The following is a 24,332-nucleotide window of genomic DNA, read 5'->3' as shown; positions in this document are numbered from 1 at the left end:
AAAAACAAGCTATTGCCTAGAAATATTTTTTAAAAATTTAAAAGGTATGTCATGAATGCATAAAATATATGTATGTACTAGTCTTTTATCATGTGCTACTACAAAATATGCACAAACCTATTATAAAATGCTAAATTTTCTCAAAATTTACACACATATACAGTACATGGTGCATTCACAGTCCAGAGAAATGTAAACAAATGTAAAGATGCAAGGTTAAATCACAGCCACATAAAACCAACGGGAGTACACACTGTACTGCAGTCATTTTGTAGCTGCCTCCTACTGCTGCTGCTGTGCGCTCAGGTGTTGTGAATATCCGCTCAAAACGCTGTTTGATGCTCATCATCTCTGTATGAGCAGTTCGACTCTCCAGTAAATTTTATGTGGCTGAAAAAAGTACTCTCTTGAGATTCTTAAGTATTTTTCATCATGTTTAGTGCACCATAAACCTCAAATAATACCATGGGACCCATACGAAGTGCCACTAGTGATGCTGGAAGTGTTCCCAAGAAGTAAAAGTCATGACACTACAAGAAAAAGCAGAATTTATTGATATGTATCAAAGATTGAGGTCTGTGGCTGTGGATGCCCTTCATTTCAGTCCAAGGATTCTTTTTGTAAACAGACAATGTAAATTTATGGAATCAATAAATACAGTAATGTAAATGTATTTCCTTATTTTCTTTCTTTTTTCTTTTTTTGAACAGGGTCTCACTTTGTCATCCAGGCTGGAGTGCAGTGGCATGATCTCAGCTTACTGCAACCTCAACCTCATGGGCTCAAGCAATCTGCCTTCCTCTGCCTCCCAAAGTGCTAGGATTAGAGGCAATGAGCCACCATAGTTGGCCCCTTATCATTTTCTTAATAACCTTTGCTTTTCTCTAGTTTACTTCATTGTAAGAATATATTATATAATATACATATAACATACAAAGTATGCATTAGTCGACTGTTTATCTTATCAGTAAGGCTCCCAGTTAACACTAGGTTATTAGCAGTTAAGGTTTGGGGGAATCCAAAATTATACAAAGATTTTTGACTGCACGGGGCATTGGCAGCCCTAACCCCTGCATTGTTAAGTGGTCAACTGTAGTATATGAAAGTGTTCACCAATAAATTACTTAGGTATTGCAGAATTTTTTAAAAAATCAGAACTGAAAGGAATAAAGTTAGAGTTAGAAAAAGGGAAATGAAAGGTAATGGAGTCCCAGTGACACAAGAAACTATAACTTAAAGCATGTGTCTAAAAGATTTCTTTCCCCCAAGTCATAGATCAGGATCCTAGTTGTTTTGTGTTTTTTTTGAGATGGAGTCTCTCTCTATTGCCAGGCTGGAGTGCAGTGGTGCGATCCCAGCTCACTGCAATCTCCAACTCCCCGGTTCAAGTGATTCCCCTTCTCAGCCTCCCGAGTAGCTAGGTTTACAGGCACGTGCTAACAAGCCTAGGTAATTTTTTTTTGTATTTTTCGTAGGGACGGGGTTTCACCATGTTGGCCAGGATGGTCTCGATCTTCTGACCTCGTGATCCGCCCGCCTTGGCCTCCCAAAGTGCTGGGATTACAGGCGTGAGCCACTGTGCCTGGCCAGGATCCTAGTTTCTAATGGCTCTTGGGTATTTCACCTGGAATGCTGCTGCTAAGTGGACCTCTTTTCCCAGAGTCCTTAATAAAAAACCGTTCTGTTTTAGATCTGCCAATGCTATCAATGTTGAGAAACATTTTGTGGTCGAGAATTTTTATCATCAACAAGGTTGTCTTTATTGTTGGCTGTTGTGTATAAAGGTTTTCAATTTGGTAACAGAAGACCTAGAGGAAAGGAGAAAATCATATGAGCGTTTTTCTTGGTTCTTGCCTTCTAACTGGCAACTGCCTCCCCCAGCAGCACATCTCATTACCTTACCTCAGCTAAAGGCTGAACTTAGCCTGAGGCAACTGTGTCACCATTTTCCACCACATGACTATACTCTCCAAATGCTGTCTCTTCTAATAGGCCTCTAAAATCTGAAGAGAGTCTCGAGTTTTCTTCCTAAAGAGCAGGGAGCTCTCGGCAAACCAAGGATAGTTGAGCTACCTGGATTGTTTAAATCCCAGGTGGAAAACTTATCTAATTTAGGGCCTTTTATATAGTTCATGATTTTCAAGTGGTTTCTTCTCACGAACACAGAGACTTAGAGCCCGAGGCCTGTGAAAGATCTCTGTTGTTTGTTTCTAGCCGTTGAGATGTCTGTCCTCTGATTTCTCATTACTGAAGGAGCTGAGCAGGACTCTGATGTATTATGATCCAAAAGACAGCTCCAGAAACACAGTTACTATTAAGTGTTCTTTAGTCACCTCCTATTTCTACCTCAAGCCTGAAAAAAGTGTGGTTTTCATAGCCCTCTTTTTTTTTTTACCTGAAAAGAATATTTGTTCTGTAGTATATGAGATACAAAATTTATGAACTTGGGGTTTTTATGCAAGTCGTACTAAAGACTGGTTCATTCTCTATTACTGGACTGTATAAAATATAGAAAGCGATCTGGCACTTTAACTTCCTTTGCAGTAAACCAGGAGATAATGAGATTCCAAACTAGCTGAAGAAATAGGCACAGATTAAGTCAGTTGCCCAGGGGTCTCATAAATTCAGAGGTGGGCAATAACTGTGAGAGGGCTGCATCTCTGCTAGGGATAGTAAGTGGGACTTGGCCTCGGGCCTACTTCTCTCACACCACAAGGTGGCAGGATTCCCCTTGCCTGAAACCTGAAAGGATAACTGATTTCCATAGTGTATATATTATCTTTGAGTTTAGGTGACTGTCAGACTGCTTGTCTATGATACTATCTGTGTTTCCAGAACCTGATAAATCTATATCTTTTTCGAGATGTTAACCAGAAAAATGTTTTCCACATAAGCTTGGTAGTAGCTTTTCAAAATATTCAGCCCCTAACTCCATTTGCTTCATGCAACAATGGTGTCAGTAGAAGGGAATAAAGACAAAGACCAGCTTTCAGTAAAAATAAAAATAGCTGTTACTTAATACATGATTGTTATGGGGCCAGGCACTCTGCTAAGCACTTCACATATAATGCATTATCTCATTTATTCTCACAGCAACACTGAGATAGGTACTATACTTCATCCCCATTTTATAGGATTATCCATAGCTAGAAAGTGGTAGTCCTGGGTTTTGAACTCAGGCTTGCCTGTCTCCAGAACTACAGCTCTTAACCACCATGACTCAAAAAGATTAATTCATAGGGATGCACTGAAGTCGTATTTCTATGATCAGATTAAATAGCTGATGAGATAGTCATAGTTCATAAAGACTTTATATCCTAAAATGGGGCCAAAATTCCTTACCAAACTGCAAAAGTATTCGTGTATACCCTCAGGGCGAGCATGCACTACACCCTTTGCTTTCAACAAAACCAAATCTTAGTTTCTCTACTTCGATTCTAAAGACAGTGCAAGGTTTTATTTGCCAAAATTTAAATCACTGATCATTTCAAAAAGACTTCAGGTATGTAAAATACAATGTTTTCTGAAAAACTGATTTGCAGCCAGGTGTGGTGTGCTCACGCCTGTAATCCCAGCACTTGAGAGGCTGAGCCGAGAGGATCGCTTGAGCCTAGGAATTTGAGGCTAGCCTCAGCAACATAGTGAGACCTCGTCTCTACAAATTGAAAATATAAAAATAAAAATTTTTAAAACCTGGTTTGTTCCCAACATGCCAATAGGGAAGGTTATATATATATATATATATATAATTTTTTTAAATTTTTAAAATTTTTTTCTTAGGATACAGAGTCTTGCTCTATCACCCAGGCTGGAGAGCAGCAGCATGATCTTGGCTCACTGCAACCTCTGCCTCCCAGGTTCAAGCGATTCTCCTGCCTCAGCCTCGTGAGTAACTGGGACTACAGGCGCATGCTGCCACGCCTGGCTAATTGGGGGTTTCACTGTGTTTCCCAGGCTGGTCTTGAACTCCTGAGCTCAGACAATCCACCTGCCTCAGCCTCCGAAAGTGCTAGGATTACAGGCATGAGCTACAGAACCCAGCCAAAGGTTTTGTATATTAAAAGTCCTGAGAAGCCCTTCAGAAAAGTAACCTGTGTCACTTTGTTTAAACCTGGTTTTTTTTTCCTTAATTGATTTTTGTCTTTCTGCCACAGAGCCTTTCTCCCTCCCGCAGAGAACTGATGCACATCCCTTGGAATCAGCATTTCTTGCAGCCCCCTTCAGGACATGCTGCCCTGTACAACAGCTGTAAACTACTTACCATTCCTCCATACCCTGCCCTCTGTCATGCTTCTGTGCCTTTGTATGTAGAGTTCCTTCTTCCAGGAATGGCTTCTGTTCTCCATCTGGATGAACTGCTACTTCTCCTTTAAGAAATGGCTCAAATGTCACCCTCTCTATGAAGTCTTTTCCGATTCTCATAGATTGTCTCTCTTTTCATTGCACTGAGAATGCTATTCCAGAACTTAAACTTCATGTTTTCATTATTTCTTCATGTTTTCTCTTACACTAGAATGTTGTCCCCTTAAGATTAATGACCATGTTTTATTTATCTTTATTACCACCTGCAGCTCTAACTGCACCTGGCACTTAGTAGGTGCTCAACAAATGTTTGTTAAAGGAATGAATGCAGATGAAGAAATTGAGACTCAATGTTTAAGTGGCTTAAGGTCTCATGGTTTTTGGGATTCACACACGAGGTGCCTTGACTCAGAGTACAGTGCTCTTTTCTCTATATCTGAACAGCAAATATGTGGTAGAAGTCCGCTATTCCCCCACCCATAGCCCAAGGTGGAAGACACTAATAAATCAAGCTCCACCAAACCCAGCCTTTTGCTCTGGAACCTGAAGCATCACTCCAGGAAGCCATTAACAGAATGGGCCCATGAGATGAAATGTATTTGCTCTGCCTGCCCTATTCCATGCTGTCCCCACCTGTCAGACCATTTCTGTGGGCATGGCAGAGTACCTGGAGACTGCAGAGCTCCCCACTGCTCTGCTAAAGACAAGGTACACTGAGCTGGCTCACTGTGGCTTAGCAGCCCTTGTTCCCCATGAAAGAGACCCTCAAGCAGCGAACTAAAGGCTTCTGAGTTTTCACTTCTCTACCTGCCCCAGTGCCTCCAGCTAGTACCAGAATCCTGATTTGGAAAAGCTGCTGCCCCTCGTTTGGCTGCCTGGCTCTGCTGGAGCAGATTGTGCTCCTCACTCAGTCATACCAAGGTTTGGCCAGATATTTTCTCCTTAATTTTGTAGATGGAGTGTTGGAATGTTTACTAATAAATAATAGGAAAAGAAGATGAATGCAGCAGCCTGGAAACAACCCAGCTTATGGAACATACATTTCATCACTAAGGTCTTGCCTAAGACTGGGTCTGGCTGATACAAAATGTACTGAAGCATATGACCTCCTTTCTTTTTCCTTGTTCACTTCTCTTTGGAGACAATCAACTCCCAAATCCCCATTTCCACCCTATTTCCCTTCTCTAGCCCCTTAGCCCAGAAGAGGCTGTTCCATTTTGTTCACAAGACCAAGAGGACTGTATGTCACTAATAGGTTAATAGGCATTGAGGCACCTTCCTTTGCTCCCCTCTTATGAGAAGAAAAGGATGGTTCTCCCTGCTCCTTCTGTTGGCTTCTACAGCTTTATACCCATGGAAAGGTATATCAAAATAACTTTTCGGTATGCAGCTGTTTCGGAGACATCTAACAGAGAGAAAGGTAAAGTTGGTAACTTCATGCTTTCATACATCCAGTAAGTTTGATGACTAGGTAGAGTTGTTAAAATAGCTGATATTTATTGAGCACTTACTGTATACCAGATACTGTGCTAAGTGCTTTATGTGAATGATCTCATTTACTCTTTATTATGTTTCCATATTATAGATACTATTCTAATCCTCATTAGAGAAAAGTGAGGTTTAAGATACCTTACCTAATGGTACATAGTAGTAGAGCCTGGATTCAAGCACAGATATGTCTAACTTTAAATGTAGTCTATGACCTTAACTACTACATTCTTCTAACAATCAGAACTGTCCAATAATGGAAGGAAGGGGCCATCTTGAGAGATAATGAGTAAATTCCTGATTATAGGAGGTATTTAATCAGGTACTGGACAAACAGTAATCTCAAAGGTCTTCTCTACCAATACAGCTCATGCTAATATCAGCAATGTCAGTGATGATATTCTGTTTGCCAATATAATGCTTCTTATTAGTCATCCTCTTTCCATCTGCAATCATCATCATTAACACGCTCATCATCTATAATTAGCACATACTATGTGCCAGGCATCTTTCTTTGCAGTTTTACTTAACTTATTTATTAACTTATTTACTTATTTATTAATAACAACCCTATGAAGTAGATATTATATTATTATCATCCCCATTTTATGGATGAGGAAACTGAGAAGAAAACTGAGCGATTTGTCCAAGATCTCACAGCTAAAGACAGAGCTGGGGCCAGGTGCGGTGGCTCACGCCTGTAATCCCAGCACTTTGGGAGGCAGAGGCAGGCAGATCATGAGGTCAGGAGATCGAGACCATCCTGGCTAACACAGTGAAACCCCGTCTCTACTAAAAATACAGAAAAATTAGCCGGGTGTGGTGGTGGGCACCTATAGTCCTAGCTACCTGGGAGACTGAGGCAGGAGAATGGCGTGAACCCGGGAGGTGGAGCTTGCAGTGAGCCAAGATTGTGCCACTGCACTCCAGCCTGGGCGACAGAGCAAGACTCTGTCTCAAAAAAAAAAAAAATAAATAAATAAAATTTAAAAAAAAAGACAGAGCTGGGCTTATAACCCAGGCCATCTGGCACTAGTCCGTTCCTTACCACTACATGGCACTCTCTTAATATTTGACACATATACCATACTCTTAAAATATATCTTTTTTATCGTCACAAATAACATTTATTGTAAAAATAAAAGTAAAATGACGCAGAAATACATAACATAGAATTTGAAAGTCCTCCATAATCCTGTGTCCTAGAGATAAGTACTATTCTTTTCACTAACTACATATTTACATATACTTATGAGTTATGCTACATATATTGCTCACTAATGTGTACTTTTCATGTTTTTAGCCCTAACAATATATATGGGAATATTCTTCCATGACACTTAAAGCTCTACATCATGCCTTTGAATGACCATATTGTACAGCAATAAACGTGCTAGTATTTCTACTGGTAGACATTTGAATTTTTCCCACAAATCTAAAAGAAAGACATATTTATGTATGTATATGTGTATATTTATATACACATATTTATAAATACATATTTTGTGCAAGGATTTCAAAAGACAGATCTTAGAAGTGGTCTTTCAGAGTCAAAAGTTCCATGCATCTAAACATTCTATTAACTTTTCCCAACATATCCACCAAAAAGGTGCAATCAACATACAGTCTCATATAAATAGAGTATTGAGAGGGCTGAGCTCCCCATACCTTTTACATAGCTGGGTTTTACTACCTGTATTTGTCATTACCACTAAAACAATAGGGTAAAAATGGTATTTTATGTTTTGAATCCTGCCTGAAATTGGAAATCTTTGTGTGTGTGTATGTGTGTATTGGTCATACGCATTTCTTCCTCTTCGAAGTGTCTCCTCATGTCTTTCGTAAAAATAACACTGGCCTCTCTTTCATTAAAACTTTGTCCTTTATTTTTTTCTGACTCTCTTAATTCTTAAGGACTTTTTTAGAGACTCCTTTTCAGTTCCTCTTTCTGCATGACCCCTAAATAATACAATAATGATAATTACAATAATTAACATTTCACAGAAGCTTACTATGTGCCATACAGTAAGTAAAGCACTTAAAATGAAGTGCTGTATTTATGTGCATTTTCACAGATGAAGAAAGTAAGCCTTAGGAAGTCCCACTATAAGTGGGAAAGCTCAAATTTGAGCCCCAGCTGTTCTGCTACCAAACCACCATATTCTCTCTGAAATAAGTGGAAGCATTCTCCAAAGTTCTTTCCTAAGCCTTCTTGTTTCACATGTATGTATTCCGTGGGTTATCTTACCCATTCCATTAGCTTCAGAATCATTTCTTTGAGCTCTTGGCCCATACAGCCAACAACTTAACAGCTGTTGCCAAGTGGATGTATTGTGGGTACTGCAAACATATCCAAAGTGGAAACCATCTTCCCTCAGGCACCCTAGACATCCTCCAAGATTATTCCTCTTGCCAATACTATTTAATAACATTGCCATTCACCCAGTTGCCCAAGCTAGAAACTTCAACACTACCTTTGATTCCTGCCTCTATTAAACCTCACATCTGACTGGTCCTATGGTCTCTCAATACAGACTCCATATAGCTTCTCGATCTATCCTCTACACATTCTTCTACTACGGCTTTAGATAATTAAGGGTCTAAACATCTCTCCCTTGGACTATCGGATCTACCTCCTAACTGCTCTCCCCACTTCTCCCTAGGTACCATCTATCCTTCTCATTGCTGCCAGAGGTAATGTTTTAAAGCCAATAATTGGTCATGTCATATCCTGCCCAAAACTCTTTGATGGTTGCTTTCTGTCTACTAAATAAATCCTAAAGGCCTTAGCACAGCACATAAAAATTCCATAATCTTGCCCCAGTCTGTCTTTCCAAACTCATGTCCAGCACGTCCCTCCTCAAGTACCTTAAACTACAACCACTCAAGGTCACTTGCTTTTCCTCCGTGATATCGGGTATCTACGCCACTATGCTTCTGTTCATGCAACTTGGAATACTCTCCTCTGGCTTCTTGTCTACCTGCTTATGTCTACTTTTCTTCGAAGACCCTGCAACCCAGCCCCCAACCTATGCAGAGTTTCCACTCACATTTCTAGCCTCATGATGTATTACTTGCCCTTTTCCTTTACATTTCTATTAAAGACTTAATACAGACTAACTTTCATATAAGGGACTCTATCTTAAACATATTAGTATTTCTAGTGCTTAAATGAGCTAGATATGTACATGATTACAACTGAAGTACATTTGTGATTTAGGTAAAAGTTAGACTAAACAACCAGAAAGTTTATTTCCAAATCCAATATTTTCTATGCCCTTTCTGTACACCAAAATTTTATTTGAGACCCTTGCAACTATCATTTAACCTTGAAATTAACTCTGATTTCAAGGGGCCATTTCTACTTTAGCTTTTTTGCACAGGCTTCAGAAGCCAAGAATTCGGGCTCCTAGCAATGAAAGTCCAGTAAGTGTAGTCAACGAGTTTCCGGAAGAGGTGAGGTAAGAAGCAGGAGAGTATATCGGAAAACTAGCAGAGTTCCAGGACATCTGGGATTGATTACTCCAGTGAGATGCTGAAGTCTGCAAAGAGAGCAATCCTTGTACTGGGTTTTGACATCTGGCTTTGGCAGTTTCCCCCATGGCTTTGCTCAGCAGTTCTTGAGGAATGAGATATGGGCTTGTTTTAGGGAAAGAAAAACCTTCTGCTACAGCAAAGTCCTTCAAAAGACTCTTCTTTTCCCCTTATATGGACTTTCTTGGTAGGTTTGGTTTCATTGTAATTTACAGAAAGAAAAATTAACTTCCAAGTACCTAAAGAAACTCATACCACCTAGGGTCTGAATTAGATCTCCTAATTTTTCCTCCTTCTATGAATCATTTCAGATCACCTAAAAGACACAGTAAATACTGGAAGGCAAAGCAATCTCAGGCTACCAAAGAATGAGATTCCAGATATTCTGAAGTGTCTCTTTTTAAATACAAGCTGAGTAGAACTTCTGTTCAGTTTTGGGGAAACATCATGCATTTTTTCTCTGAAATTATACATTTTGTTCTTTTAGTTTCATTATTACCTTCAAAGCACAAAATCTACTTTAGATATATTCAAAGATTCAAAATCTCAAAACTAACCTATGGTATTAGTGGCTAACAATTATCCCTGATTTCAAATATTCTGAACTGTTGCCCTGAAAGCAAAAGGCAGTCTTCTGTGAAGAAGGGGAAGGAAGGGTGTTTTACGAACATTTATTGAGTGCATGCTCTGCCAGGCACTGTACTATGCATGTTATAGACATGATTTTATTTAAAACACCAACAGGCAGGGAGCAAAGTTTTCCATTTTGCCCTGTGGCTGATCCTCTATATCCTCCTAACAGGAATTATTGACAGAGGCTGGAGAACGTCCTCCTCTGGGTAATGATAAAACAGGAGATAGCCTCCTGTGGGGCCCACCTCAGGTGTGGCTCTGAGTGAAGTGGGTGTGGAGAGGAGGGCTCAATGTATTCTCCATGGCATGACCTTCCCCACCTGTCTAGCCTGGTGAACCTGGTGAGAAGGGGACCGATTATCAGCCACCACTGGTGAACACATTCGGGGTCCTAACTCTCAGCAGCAATGCAGCGCTGTTAGAGGGCTCTCAGGGAAAAGCACATGGCCTTAGAGTCACACTTATTTGAGTCCAAATCTCCAAGACTGAGTGAATTTAGGCAAATTCCATTATAAAACATCAAGCTCCCTTCTGTTAAATGAGAGCTATCATACTGGGTATTTGTGAGGATTAAATTAAATACTTTATAAATAGGACCTAGCTCAGTTTTATGAATTTGGTATAAACTCAACAAGTTTTTGTTCTCTTCCCTCTTAGAACAGTTCAAGGTCAGTACTATTCTGAGATGAACAAATGTCAATGATATGTGTCATTGATAACGTCAAGGTTAAAGACTGAGGCAAGTCTATACAAAACTCTCTTTGACTTAAATTCTAAACATCTATAAAAAGAATCTGAAGAGGCTCTGTCATTATTAACTTTGGAGACTGTATCCTAAAAACTTGCCTTATGTTTAGGGACCTAGACTTTGTATGTTCAGCAAGAAAAATTATTTTAAGGTACTCATTTACTTTCTCTGAATCCATATGATACCTATCATACTGTGATCAGCTACAACCTTGTCTTGCAGGGCTTTTCTATAATGCTCAGCATTGAAAGGGGTATTATAAATACTAAATATTATTGCAGCAGACCCTAAAACACTGGGTTCTATGAGACTGTAAGAAATCAACTAATTTTCCCAAGTATAGGATTTGGCCACATTCATACACAGGTAGGATTTTGCCTTACTAGCAAGAATGAAAGAGGTGAATCACCCCTACCTGGTTGAATTGGGAGAGGCCATGCCATGCATATATATACATTGATGACATGGCTGATGGCCAGGGCCAGAACTCACCTCCTCAACAGAGTAAGGAGGCTCTTTGTCTCCCTTCTTTTACTGTGTTCACCTCCATATACAAGGATTTGAATCATCAGACACTAGGTGAGGTGAGAAACAACAGGTTAAAGAGAATCAGATAGCAAGCACCTTAATTGCAAACCAAACTCAGGAAAGGACCAGCGTAACTGAGATCTTGTCACAAGTTTACATTTCAAATACCTGCACTACATTTCATTTGTTTCCTAAGCTGATAACAAAGATGTAGCCTCTACCTAGGCTTATGGCATCCTAAATTTCCAAGTTAAATCCCTATTACAAATGGAGGATGTAGTCATGCTGTCTTAGTCCATTTCGTGTCTGGTGAGGGCCCACTTCCTGATTCACTGACAGCCATCTTTGCTGTAAACTCACATGGTGGAAAGGGCAAGGAAGCTCTTTGAGGTCTCTTTTCAAAGGGCACTAATCCCATTCATGAAGACTCCACTCCTGAGTTCTAGTCCCCTTCTAAAGGTCCTATCTCCAGATAAAACCGCAGCGAATATTAGGTTTCAACGTATGAATTTTGAAGGGACACAAGCATTCCATCTATTGCATATGCCATCAAAAATTCATTACCAGGTAAAAATCTATATGAGGCTCTCCTTACACTGATTTTGTGTGGAACATGGTAAATCCTTACAATGTATATGCTATGGTCTTTTTTTATTTCAGAACATTTGTCTTCAATGATATCTCTGATTACTGCTTCTATTCCAATCATAATTTCTTCAGAAATACATACAATTCTTTGGCTGAATCTCTACTTTGTCCTGCATACCAATTACTTTCTCATGAGATCCCTCTCTTCTTTCACTCTGCATTCTAAGAGAGCTTTTCAAGTTTGTTATATCAATCTTGATTCTTAAAATTGGCAGGATATTAAAACTGCCTCTAGAACTATTAAAAAAAAAGATTCTGTACACTACTCGTAAAACTTCTAATTCAGATGGTCTGGGGTGAGACTCAGGAATTTGTTTTTGCTTGTTTTGTTTTGTTTCTTACTGACTGTGCTGCAATTCTAGATTTGAGAAACAATACTCCAGTATCACTCCATGTTAAGCGTCTTCGTTATTTTCAATGTGGATCTGAATTTTATTAGACTTGTTTCCCTGGAACCCCTTCTCATTTCACTCATCATTTTTCATTTCATCTCATTTCTTATCCTCAGATTGTCATCCTTTCATTTCAAAGTTTTCTCTCCTTTCAGGCTTCTACCCCTATTACCCAGATGCCACCGTGTGTTCATGCTTCCCTGGAAAAGCTATTCTGGCTCCTATAACTTACTTTCAGGAGGCTTTCTTTTCCCTGAATCTTCAAAATGAGTTCCCCTTTCTTCTGTTATTTACTGTTTTCTGATCACATTAGGTTACCCTGAAATGAGATGAAAATCCCGGCAAACCTGATGTAGACTGCTTCTGACTCCACCCTCTGCTCACTTGAGTGTTCCTTGATCTTTACCAACTTTTCCTCTGACTTTGAAAAAACTTAGGTTTTATTTAGAGACATTGCCACCTATTTTACTAAGCCTTCAGATTCATTCTGTCAGTATACTGACTGGTTGAACACCTTTTGCTACACCCCACTGCAAGGGAACGAGCTCTCTGGAAGGGGAAAGAGTACTTGGGTACGGATGGTTAAACAAGGTATTACTAATTCCACCCAACCTTGAAGTGCTTTCCAGAGATTCTGCCACTATCATACTTGGATTCCAAGATTAGGGTGTTACTCTTTTAAGACTCTTGTCCAGACACGGACTCAACAAAAGTTTCTGTGTCATATTCTCCCTCAGCACATCTAAGAAAGCAGACAATTTTCAAAAGATAACACATCACTTAAAAAAAGAAAAGGAGAGCAGGAATAAAATGGAAGAGAAGGGAAAATACATATATACATGCATGCATATGTACATACATCCCTCCTCACATCCTGCTTACAAGCCTGGGGGAAAATGTAACAAAACCAGTCAATAGTCACCTTTGTCAGGAGCTGAATTGCCTTTCTGGGCTCTCCTTTGGCAAAGCAGATCCTGCCCATGCTATACAAAGTTTCAGCCACATTTTTGCTATAGTCACTGTAGCTGAATACCTGGGAGTTTAACGAAGCCTTTAGCAGTCTGTAAGCCTCCTGAGGGATAAAACGTTCTAAAAAAAAAAAAAAAAAAAACCAGCCTGGCAATTCCGAAGGAGCATGCTGGTTCTGTTCCCTGAGCTCTATGGAGAAGGCATTGTACCCAATGATGACATAACCCAGCAGGATCAGTCCGCTGTGATGTGCCACCTAAGTACTTTGTATTAAGAATTAAAGTTCCAAGCTTGTAATTAATAATAGTTAATTCATATGATACTATTTAATCTTCATGGCTGCCCTACAAGAGAGGAACTATTATACTCATTTTACAGATGAAGGAATGGAAACGAATAACAGCTAAGGATCTTGCCCCAGATCACACAGCCTATGATGGGCAGTGGCAGAATTCCAACACCAGGCAGTCTGAATTCCACAGCCCTCACTCTTTTTTTGTTCACCTATTTTTTATATCAAATTTTTCAAACCTTCAGAAAAGCTAACAGAATAGTAAAATATCCATACAATTTTCACCTAGATTCACACAGTTTTGCCACATTTGCCTTATTGTTTCCTCTTCTTAAAAAATACTGTCTCTATCTATATATACATGCATATACACATATATTTTTGTTGAAAATAGGTTGTCGTAATCAAGATAATTTACCCCTAAATGCTTTTTGTTTTGGTTTGGTTTTGGTTTTTTTTTTTTTTTTTTTTTTTTTAAAGAGACAGAGCCTCACTCTGTTGCTCAGGCTGGAGTGCAGGGGTGTGATCACGGCTCATGCAGCCTCAACCTCCCAAGCTCAAACGATCCTCCACCTCAGCCTCTCAAGTAGCTGGGACTATAGTTCCACACCACTCTGCTCAGCTTATTTATTTACTTATTTATTGTAGAGATAGGGTCCCATTATGTTTCCCAGGTTGGTCATGAACTCTTGGGCTCAAGTGATCCTCCAACCCTGGCCTCACAAATTACTGGAATTACAGACAGGCATGAGCCATCACATGTGGCTCTAAATACTTAAGCGTGTGTCTTCTTAGAACAAAAACACTTTCCTACATATCTACAATAATATTATCATTCAATAAATCTTACATCAGTACAACAGCGTTTCCTGATATATGCTCCATGTTCAAATTTCCCAATTTTTCCAATAATGTTCTTTACACTTCCTTAAAATCTAGCATCTAATCATCATGTATTGCATTGAGTTCTCATGATTCTTTAATCTGTTACAGTTCTCCTGCCCTTTTGGTCTTTCATAACATTGACATTTTTGAAATGTCTAGGCCAGTTGTCTTTCAGCAAAGCTCTCACTGTTAACTACTTACTATACAGCAAAAATAAATTAAGTATACACTGGAAATCATTCACAGGACAACAGTGCTTGTACTCATTTGCCTTCCCAATGTGCTTTCTTTAGGGAAGGTGAAGAGGTATTATTGCTGGCTCCCTCAAGAACTGCACATCACCCACTCACTGCCTGAATTATCTATGTTGACAGGTGCAACAGAATGTTTCTTCAGAATTGGGTTGAACATGTAATCATCATCCCTAATGTGGCATGTCAGAACAACAAACATAAAAGGGATGTCAATTGCTGCTTTCCAGAAAACACTGCCAATAAATCAGGAATCTCAAGGCTACTACTGTAATATTTTTGCATTTCTTAGAGTAAGAAAGCATGCATATAATTTATTATTTTCCTGTTCATTTTTTTCAGTGTATAAGTCTTTCACCTCCTTGGTTAAGTTTATTCCTGAGTATTTTATTCTTTTTGATGCTATTGTAAATGGGATTGGTTTTCTTATTTTCTTTTTCAAATTGTTCAATGTTAGTATATAAAAATGCAACTTTTTTTTTTTTTTTTGAGATGGAGTCTCGCTCTGTTGCCCAGGATGGAGTGCAGTGGCTGGATCTCAGCTCACTGCAAGATCCGCCTCCTGGGTTTACGCCATTCTCCTGCCTCAGCCTCCCAAGTAGCTGGGACTACAGGCACCTGCCACCTTGCCCAGCTAGTTTTTTTTTGTATTTTTTAGTAGAGACGGGGTTTCACCGTGTTAGCTAGGATGGTCTCGATCTCCTGACCTCGTGATCCACCCATCTCAGCCTCCCAAAGTGCTGGGATTACAGGCTTGAGCCACCGTGCCTGGCCGTGAAACTGATTTTTGTATGCTGACTTTGTTTCCTATAATTTAGTTGAATTTATTAGTTCAAACAGGTTGTGTGTGTGTGTGTGTGTGATCATTAGGGTTTTCTACATAACATCATGTCATTCTGCGAACAGAAATAATTTTACTTCTGTTCATATTTGGATGTTTTTTATTTAGCTTTCCTGCCTAACTGCTCTGGCTACTACCTCCAGTACTATGCTGAATAGAAGTGGTGAAAGTGGGCATCCTTCTTTTGTTCCTGATCTTAAAGGAACAGCTTTCAGTTTTTCACCATTAAGTATGGTATTAGCTGTAGGCTTTGCATACATGTATGGCCTTTATTATCTTGAGGTAATTTCCTTCTATTCTTTCTTTGTTGGCAGTTTTGTATTTTTGTTGTTATCATGAAAAGGTATTGAATTTTGTCCAGTGCTTTTTCTGGATCTCAGGGTATCATCTGATTTTTATCCTTCATTCTGTTAAGACATTATATCTCATTGATTGATTTTCGTATGCCAAACCATTCTTACATCCCAGGGATAAATCCCACTTGGTGATGGCATATGACTCTTTTAATATGCTGTTAAATTTGGTTTGCTAGTGTTTTGTTGAGAATTTTTGCATCTATATGCCTCAGGGATATGGACCTGTAGTGTTCTTATAGTGTCTTTTTATGGCATTGATGACAAACTCATTCTCTGTTTTGTTTTTTGTTTTCTTTGTTTGTTTGTTTTTTGAGACAGGGTCCCTGTCACCCAAGTTGGAGTGCAGTGGCGTGATCACAGCTCACTGCAGCCTCAACCTTCCAGGCTCAAGTGATCTTCCTGCCTCAGCCTCCCATGTAGCTGGGACCACAGGTATGCACCACTGCTCCTGGCTAATTCTTTAATTTTTTTAGAGATGAGGGTCTCACTTTGTTGCCCAGGCTGGTCTCAAACCCCTAGGCTCAAGCAATCCTCCTGCCTCGGCCTCCCAAAGTGCTGGGATTACAGGTGTGAGTCTCCATGCCCAGCCATGATTGTCATTTTGATGAATTACTGGAAGAAGGTAGTTCTAGATGAATGAGTTTTATTTTTTATCCATGGCAGATTAAACTACTTACCAAAATATATATGTGTGTGCATGTGTATGTGTCTGTGTATTCCATGGGAACGATTCCCAAATCTTGTGAGTTTCTGTTATGGTCCTCTAGGACAGGCCTAGAGCCTCACATGAAGCTTGGAGGCAGGGGAATGAGCTACTTTTAAATATGGGAAATGTGTCATAAAATTCAGCAGTTTCATTCAAAAGTTACCAGGCATCTTCTATGTGCCAGTTAGTGTTTCAGGCATTGAGGACACTGCAGTGAACAAAACAAACAAAACTTCCTGCCCTCATGGCACTTGCTTCCTAATGGTAAAGCTGACCTGTCCATAGTCCTGCTTATGGTTTAGATTTGGAGCCACCTGGCACTCAGGTCCTTTGGTAGCTTGTCCAGGAGCTTGGTATACTAGAAAGTACTTGGTTAGAAGCAGAGGATTATCAGGCATTGGTACTGGTGGTGGTACTGGTGGTTTATCATAACCAAGGTCATGGTATTCACTGCACCAGACTTTAACAGGGATAAGCTATTAAATTCTGGCAAAGTATTTTCACATCTTTGAAAATAAAATTAATTATTAGATCAACCCATGGCATTGGGATCTCACATTAATCTTCTGAACTGGCCAGGTGTGGTGGCTCACGCCTGTAATCTTAGCATTTTGGAAGGCCAAGGCAGGCGGGTCACTTGAGGTAGGAGTTCGAGACCAGCCTGACCAACAGGATTAAACCTCGTTTCTACAAAAAATACAAAAATTAGCTGGGTGTGATGGTGGGCGCCTGTAATCCCAGCTATTCCGGGAGGTTGAGGCACAAAAATCACTTGAACTTGGGAGGCAGAGGTTGCAGTGAGCTGGATCGTGCCACTGCACTCCAGCCTGGGCAACAGAGTGACTCTGTCTCAAAAAAAAAAAAAAAAAAAAAATCTTCTAAACCAACAGAAAATATCATGGCCACAGAAAAAAAAAGGTTGCAAATCATTATAAGGTTTTTGTCTTTACAAATGGCAATTAAAATTGAAATAACGAAAATGTCACCATTTATAAAAATGTCTAGATAAGATATAAAAAACTTTTTTTCATTCCTGGAATAAATTTTTACTTACTATGTTCCTATAACTCTATTCTTATACTGGTTTTTACATGGCCAATAAGACCATGTCAAATCTATCCATATTTCTCACTCGCCTGAGGAAGTATAAAGTTGGCTTGGTCAGATCAAATTCATGTGGGATCTTATGACAGACAAAGGTCTTCGCTGTGTTCATGCTGCACTGAATATATAAAGTTCAAGTCAAAAGGTTTTGAATGATAACTTAGACTCATGGGACTTCTAAGTAAAAAAGTCAGCAATAACAATTATTTTCTATAACTTTTTAAAATGTGAAAACAAAATTGCTGCTAATAAAAACCTATCAGATCAAGAGAAAACCACTACCGCAAAAGAAAAGAACTAGTAGCTAGATCCAAAGATGGAAGCCAATTTTGACTTAAAATATTAAATACAAAGCCAGAGAATACATGTGTCCTGGATCTGAAGGATCTCATGTATCAAGATACAAGAAAAATATTTTTTTACTAATATTCCAAGCCACCTAAGCCCTGTGTATTATTCCTAGTTTTATTTTATTTTTTTTTCTCCAAACAAAACAGGCTTTATTTAGATCACCAAAAATAACATTTTACAGAAAGGGAACCATAACATTACACAACAAAGTATAGCTGTAAAATTTCAAACAAGAAAGGCAATGCTGGCAGGACATGGTGGCTCACTCCTGTAATCCCAGCACTGCGGGAGGCCGAGGCGAGTGGATCACCTGAGGTCAGGAGTTCAAGACCAGACTGGTCAACATGGCAAAACCCCATCTCCACTAAAAACACAAAAATTAGCTGGACGTGGTGGCGCACGCCTGTAATCCCAGCTACTTGGAAGGCTGAGGCAGGCAAATCTCTTGAACTCAAGAAGTGGAGGTTGCAGTGGGCCGAGATCGCCCCAGTGCACTACAGCCTGGGTGACAGAGAGAGACCCTATCTCAAAAAAAAAGTTTGTCAGAGAGGGAACCGTTAGAAGCAAACGTGTAGCTGCGAATTTTCTTTTGCCATCAATATCGAGTCCCTCTAAAATACTTTGACCCTACTTTGCAGTTTCCAAGTACAAACTAAACCTTGTTGGACAGAGTTGCTCAGTTTCATCAAAAGAATGAAACCAATTTGGAAAAAAAAAAAAAAAAAAAATTTGGTTAATGCTAACAAATAATGAAACAATGTGTTTCTTGCCTAGTTTTATCTGGGACCTATCTGATCTCCAGTATCTAAACTGTAAGATGAAAAATGCTATTGTGATCTAATAAACAAACTAGCAATTCTGTTTATGCATTGATCATATTTACCTGTTTTTCTCCATTTTGGACAAGCCATTTGCAAAATTCTTCAGTGGTGCTCAGTGTTTCAAAATCCTCTGAGCCCAGTGTTGCTCGATATGCATTGATACTTTTTATGAAATATGTCTCAACAGCATCTGGAAAAATGGAAACAATTATTTAAGGCAAGCTGCTAACCTTTACAAATGTCTAATATCAGCTTTGGCTCAACTGACATTTTCATGCTTAAAGTCCATGCTTATTCTCAAGCCAGGTCTCATAAAAGTCTAAGACGTTTTTTGTTTGTTTGTTTGTTTGTTTGTTTGAGATGGAGTCTCAATCTGTTGCCAGGCTGGAGTGCAGTGGTGCAATCTGGCTCACTGCAACCGCTGCCTCCTGGGTTCAAGTGATTCTCCTGTCTCAGCCTCCCGAGTAGCTGGAACTACAGGTGCATGCCACCATGCCCAGCTAATTTTTGTATTTTTAGTAGAGAGAGGGTTTCACCATGTTGGCCAGGACAGTCTCAATCTCTTGACCTCATGATCCGCCCACCTTGGCCTCCCAAAGGGCTGGGATCACAGGTGTGGGCCACCGCACCCGGCCCTAAAATGTGATCTAATGGCATCAGATGATGTTTTGGTTTTTATTCTCCTTAAAAATTCATGGAATTTTTTGTAGCAAAAAAGAAAGCTTCTGTCTGAATAGGCCTATTATGCTAATGTTACAAATAACTACCGTATTAAACTCCCAGGTATATTGCAAGACTATATTTTTAGCTAAATAAAACTCTGATAGTGAGTAATGTTTACTGAAGTTCCTGTTTGGGGGGTTGGGAGGGAGTAAGTTGTGATTTTATAAGTATTTTAAACATATAGTTGTTATGGCTTGAAAATTTAATTTTAATGCTGTGTCTTTCCAAACACAACACATGTACAATTCTGTAACATGTATAAATTGCATAGTAGTCACAGCTTTTAGGGTATCCATCACCCAAATAACGTACATTGTACTCATTAATTTCTCATCATCCACCCCCCCCATCACACTCTTATGAGTCTCCATTATTTATCACTGCACTAAGCCCATGTGCACACATTTTTTAGCACCCATTTATGAGTGAGAACCTTGATACTTGACTCTCTGTGTCTGGCTTGTTTCACTTAAGATAACGACTTTCAGTTCCATCCATTTTGCTGCGAAAGACATAATTTCATTCTTTTATGACTGAATAGTATTCTATTGTGTATTTATACCACATTTTCTTTATCCAATCATCCACTGATGAATACTTAGATTTATTCTGTTATCTTTGCTATTGTGAATAGTGCTGCGATAAACATACAAGTGCAGGAATCTTTTTGAGGCATACCTTTCTTTTCTTTTGGGTAGATGCCTAATAGTGGGATTCCTGGATCAAATGGTCGTTCTATTTTTAGTTCTTTGAGAAATCTCCATATTGTTTTCCATAGAGGTTGTACTAATTTACATTCCCACCAACAGTGTATGAGAGTTCCCTTTTCTCTGCACCCTCACCAACATCTGTTTTTTGTTGTTTTGTCTTTTTCATAATAGCCACTGTGACTAGGGTAAGATGATTTCTCATCTATACTGTCTTGATTCTGTGGTTTTTTTTAGTAAGTCTTGAAGTTGGATAGTGTCAGTCCTCCAACTTTGTTCTTCAATGTTGTTGGTTATTCTGGCCTCTCCATGTAAACTTCAGAATCAATTTGCTAATATCCAAAAAATAACTTGCTGAGATGATTATTGGAATTGAGTTGAATCGATAAATAAAGTTGGAAGAACTGACATCTTGACTACTGAGTCTTCTTATCTATGAACATGGAATAGATATTAAATAAAGATATCTCAGTTTACTTTAGTTCTTTGATTTCTGTTTTTTTCTTTTTGAGATGGGGCTCACTGTGTTGCCCAGGCTGGTCTCAAGCTCCTGATCTCAAGCAATTCTCCTACCTCAGTCTCCCAAGTAGCTAGGACTACAGGAACACACCACAATACCTGGCTAGTTCTTTGATTTCTTGCATCAGATATATTGCTAGATTTATGATTTCTTGCATCACAAATATATTGCTAGATTTATACCTAATTATTTCATTTCTTGGAGTGCTAATGTCAATGATATTTTTTTAAATTTTAAATTTTACTTATTCATTGTTGGTATATAGGAAAGTATTGACTTCTGCATATTAAACTAGTATCCTGAATCTTTTCTATAATCACTTATTAATTCCAGATTTTTTTGTAGATTCTTTCAAATTTTCTAATCAATCTCATCTGCAAATAAAAAGTTATATTTCTTCCTTCACAAATATTTTACTATAGTTTTTATTTTGTTTTCTTCTCTTATTCCATTAGCTAGGTCTTCCATTATGATGCTGAAAAGGAGTGGTGAGAGAGGAAACTGCCTTGTTCCCAGTCTTAATAGAAAAGCTTCTAGTTTTTCACCATTAAGAATAATGGTGTTGACTGGGCACAGTGGATCACACCTGTAATCCCAGCACTTTGGGAGGCCGAGGTGGGTGGATCACCTGAAGTCAGGAGTTTGAGACCAGCCTGGCCAACATGGCGAAACCCCGTCTCTACTAAAAATACAAAAATTAGCCAGGCATGGTTGGGGGTGCCTGTAATCCCAGCTACTCAGAAAGCTGAGGCAGGAGAATCACTTGAACCCAGAAGGCAGAAGTTGCAGTGAGCTGAGATCACACCATTGCACTCCAGCCTGAGTGACAAAAGTGAAACTCTGTCTCAAAAAAAAAAAAGAACAATGGTGTTAGCTGCAGGTTTTTTTGCAGATGTGACTTATCAGGCTGAGGAAATCCCCCTGTATTCCTAGTTTGCTGAGAGTTTTTATCATAAATGAGTGTTGGATTCTTCCAAATGCTCTTTCTGCATCTATTGATATGATCATGCAGTTTTTCTTCTTTAGCCTGTTGGTGTGATGCATTGATTGATTTTCAAATGCTGGACTGGCCTTGCATACCTGGGATAAATCCCAATTGGCTGTAGTGTATAAGTCTTTTTATGCATTGATGGATTCAACTTGCTAATGTTTTGTTAAGGATTTTTGCCTCTATGTTCATCAGATGTATTGATCTGCAGTTTTCTTTTTTTTTTTAAATCTTGATAATTTTTTAAAATTATACTTTAAGTTCTGGGGTACATGTGCAGAATGTGCAGGTTTGTTACTAGGTATACACGTGCCATGGTGGTTTGCTGCACCCATCAACCCGTCATCTACATTAGGTTTTTCTCCTAATGCTATTCCTCCCCCAGCCCCTGACAGGCCCCAATGTGTGATGTTCCCCTCCCTGTGTTCATGTGTTCTCATTGATCTATAGTTTTCTTTTAATATCTTTGTCTAATTTTGGAATTAGGGTAATGTTGGCTTCATAGATTGACTTAAAAATAGTTACTCTGCTTCTATCTTTTGGAAGAGATTGTCAAGAATTTGTTATATGTTTGGTAGAATTCACTAGTGAACCCACATGGGATGGTTATTAATTATTGATTCAATTTCTTTAATAGAAATGGATCTGTTCAAATGGCTTAGATTTTCTTATGTGAGTTTTGGCAGATTGTATCTTTCATGAGAGATTGACCTATTTCATCTAGGTTATTGAATTTGTGAGCCTAGAGTTTTTCATAATATTCTTTTATTGTCCTATTAATGTCCATTGGATCTGTAATGATGTCTCCTGTTTCATTTCTCATAATAGTAATTTGTGTCCTGTCTGTTTTCCTCAGCCTGGCTAGAGGTTTATCAATTTCATTGATCTATTCAAAGAATCAACTCTCAGTTTTGTTTTCTTCGTTGACTTCCTGTTTTTAATTTCATTGATTTCTACTGTAATTTTTATTACTTTTTTCTTACTTTGGAATTAATTTGCTCTTCTTTTTCTAGCTTCCTGAGGCAGAAACTTAGATTATTCATTTTAGATCTCTTTTCTAATATACAAATTTAATGCTACAAATATCCCTCTAAGCACTACTTTTGCTGCATCCCACAAATTTTACATTGTTTTCATTTTCAAAAAAAAATCTTAATTCAAAACATTTTAAAGTTTCTCTTGAGATTTCTTTTTATCCCACACATATGTGGGATATGTGTTGTTTAATCTCCAAGTATTTTGGGATTTTCCAGGTATCTTTCTGTTATTGATTTCTAGTTTAATTCCACTGTGGTCTGAGAGCAGACATTGTACATTTTCTATTCTTCTAAATTTGTCAGGGTGTGTTTCATGGCCCAGAATGTGGTCTATCATGGTGAATGTTCCATGTGAGCTTGGGAAGAATGTGCACTCTGCTATCGTTTGGATAGAGTAGTCAATAGATGCTAATTGTATTAAGTTGATTGATGGTGCCGTTCAATTTGATTATGTCCTTACTGATTTTCTGCCTGTGTGTTTGTCCATTTCTGATACAAGGGTATGATGGCTAATACTGAGTGTCTTGACTGGACTGAAGGATGCAAAGTATTGATCCTGGTTGTGTCTGTGAGGGTGTTGCCAAAGGAGATTAACATTAGAGTCAGTGAGCTGGGAGAGGCAGACCCACCCTTAATCTGGGTGGGTACAATCTAATCAGCTGCCACTGTGGCTAGGATAAAAGCAAGCGGGAGAATGTGAAAAGATTAGACTGGCTTAGCCTCCCAGCCTACATTTTTCTCCCATGCTGGATGCTTCCTACCCTCAAACATCAGACTTTGGGACTTGGACTGGCTTCCTTGCTCCTCAGCTTGCAGATGGCCTATTGTGGGAACTTGTGATCCTGTGAGTTTAATACTCCTTAATAAACTCCCCTTTATATATACATATCTATCCTATTAGTTCTGTCCCTCTAGAGAACCCTAATACAAGGGGTGTTAAAGAGTACAACTATGATAGTGAATTCATCTATTTCTTCTTACAGTTCCATCATTTTTTCCTCAAATATTTTGAAACTCTTGTTAGGCATGTACACATTAAGGATTGTATGTCTTCTTGGAGAACTGACCCCTTTATCATATGTAATGCCCCTCTTTATCCCTGATAACTTTCCTTGCACTAAGTTTGTTCTGGCTGAAACTAATATGACTACTCTTGCATTCTTTTGATTAATGTTAGTATAGTGTATCTGTCTCCATCCATTTCCTTTTAATCTATGTGTGTCTTTATATTTAGAGTGGATTTATTGTAGACAGCATATAGTTGGGCCTTGTTTTTTGATCACTCTGAAAATCTTTCTTTAAATTGGTTTATTTAGACCACTGATGTTTAAAATAATTGTTAATATAGTTGGATTAACATTTACCATATTGTTTTTTCTATTTGTTGTCCTTTTTCTTTGTTTTTGTCTTTTACTCTTTTCCTGCCTTTTGTGGTTTTGCTTTCTAAATTTATTTTTTGATTTTTTATTTTTTTAGAGACAAGATTTCATTCTGTCTCCTAAGCTGGA

General features: G+C 38.7%; 1 protein-coding gene and 1 long non-coding RNA gene across 2 annotated transcripts in view; both read right to left on the bottom strand.

Moving 5' to 3' along the window:
• Nucleotides 1-531: 531 nt before the first annotated feature.
• LOC144341391 (uncharacterized) lies at nt 532-4,369 on the bottom strand. The gene is made up of 2 exons (XR_013418296.1): nt 4,262-4,369; nt 532-1,808 (listed from the first exon to the last, which is right to left on the bottom strand). It is a non-coding gene; the product is annotated as an uncharacterized LOC144341391 (long non-coding RNA).
• A 6,809-nt stretch (nt 4,370-11,178) lies between these two features.
• Nucleotides 11,179-24,332, bottom strand: part of TTC23L (tetratricopeptide repeat domain 23 like) — a 51,212-nt gene continuing 38,058 nt past the window's right edge. The window contains exons 9-10 of the mRNA XM_028849371.2: nt 18,912-19,039; nt 11,179-11,280 (exon numbers count right to left, since the gene is read on the bottom strand). Coding sequence (XP_028705204.2) covers nt 11,194-11,280; nt 18,912-19,039 — 215 coding nt within the window. The 3' untranslated portion in view covers nt 11,179-11,193. The remainder of the gene's footprint in view (nt 11,281-18,911; nt 19,040-24,332) is intronic.

This window comes from Macaca mulatta, chromosome 6 (assembly GCF_049350105.2).
Source record: "Macaca mulatta isolate MMU2019108-1 chromosome 6, T2T-MMU8v2.0, whole genome shotgun sequence".
NCBI lineage: Eukaryota > Metazoa > Chordata > Mammalia > Primates > Cercopithecidae > Macaca > Macaca mulatta.
The sequence above is the reverse complement of the archived record's forward strand: the minus strand, read 5'-3'. Positions and strand labels throughout refer to the sequence as shown.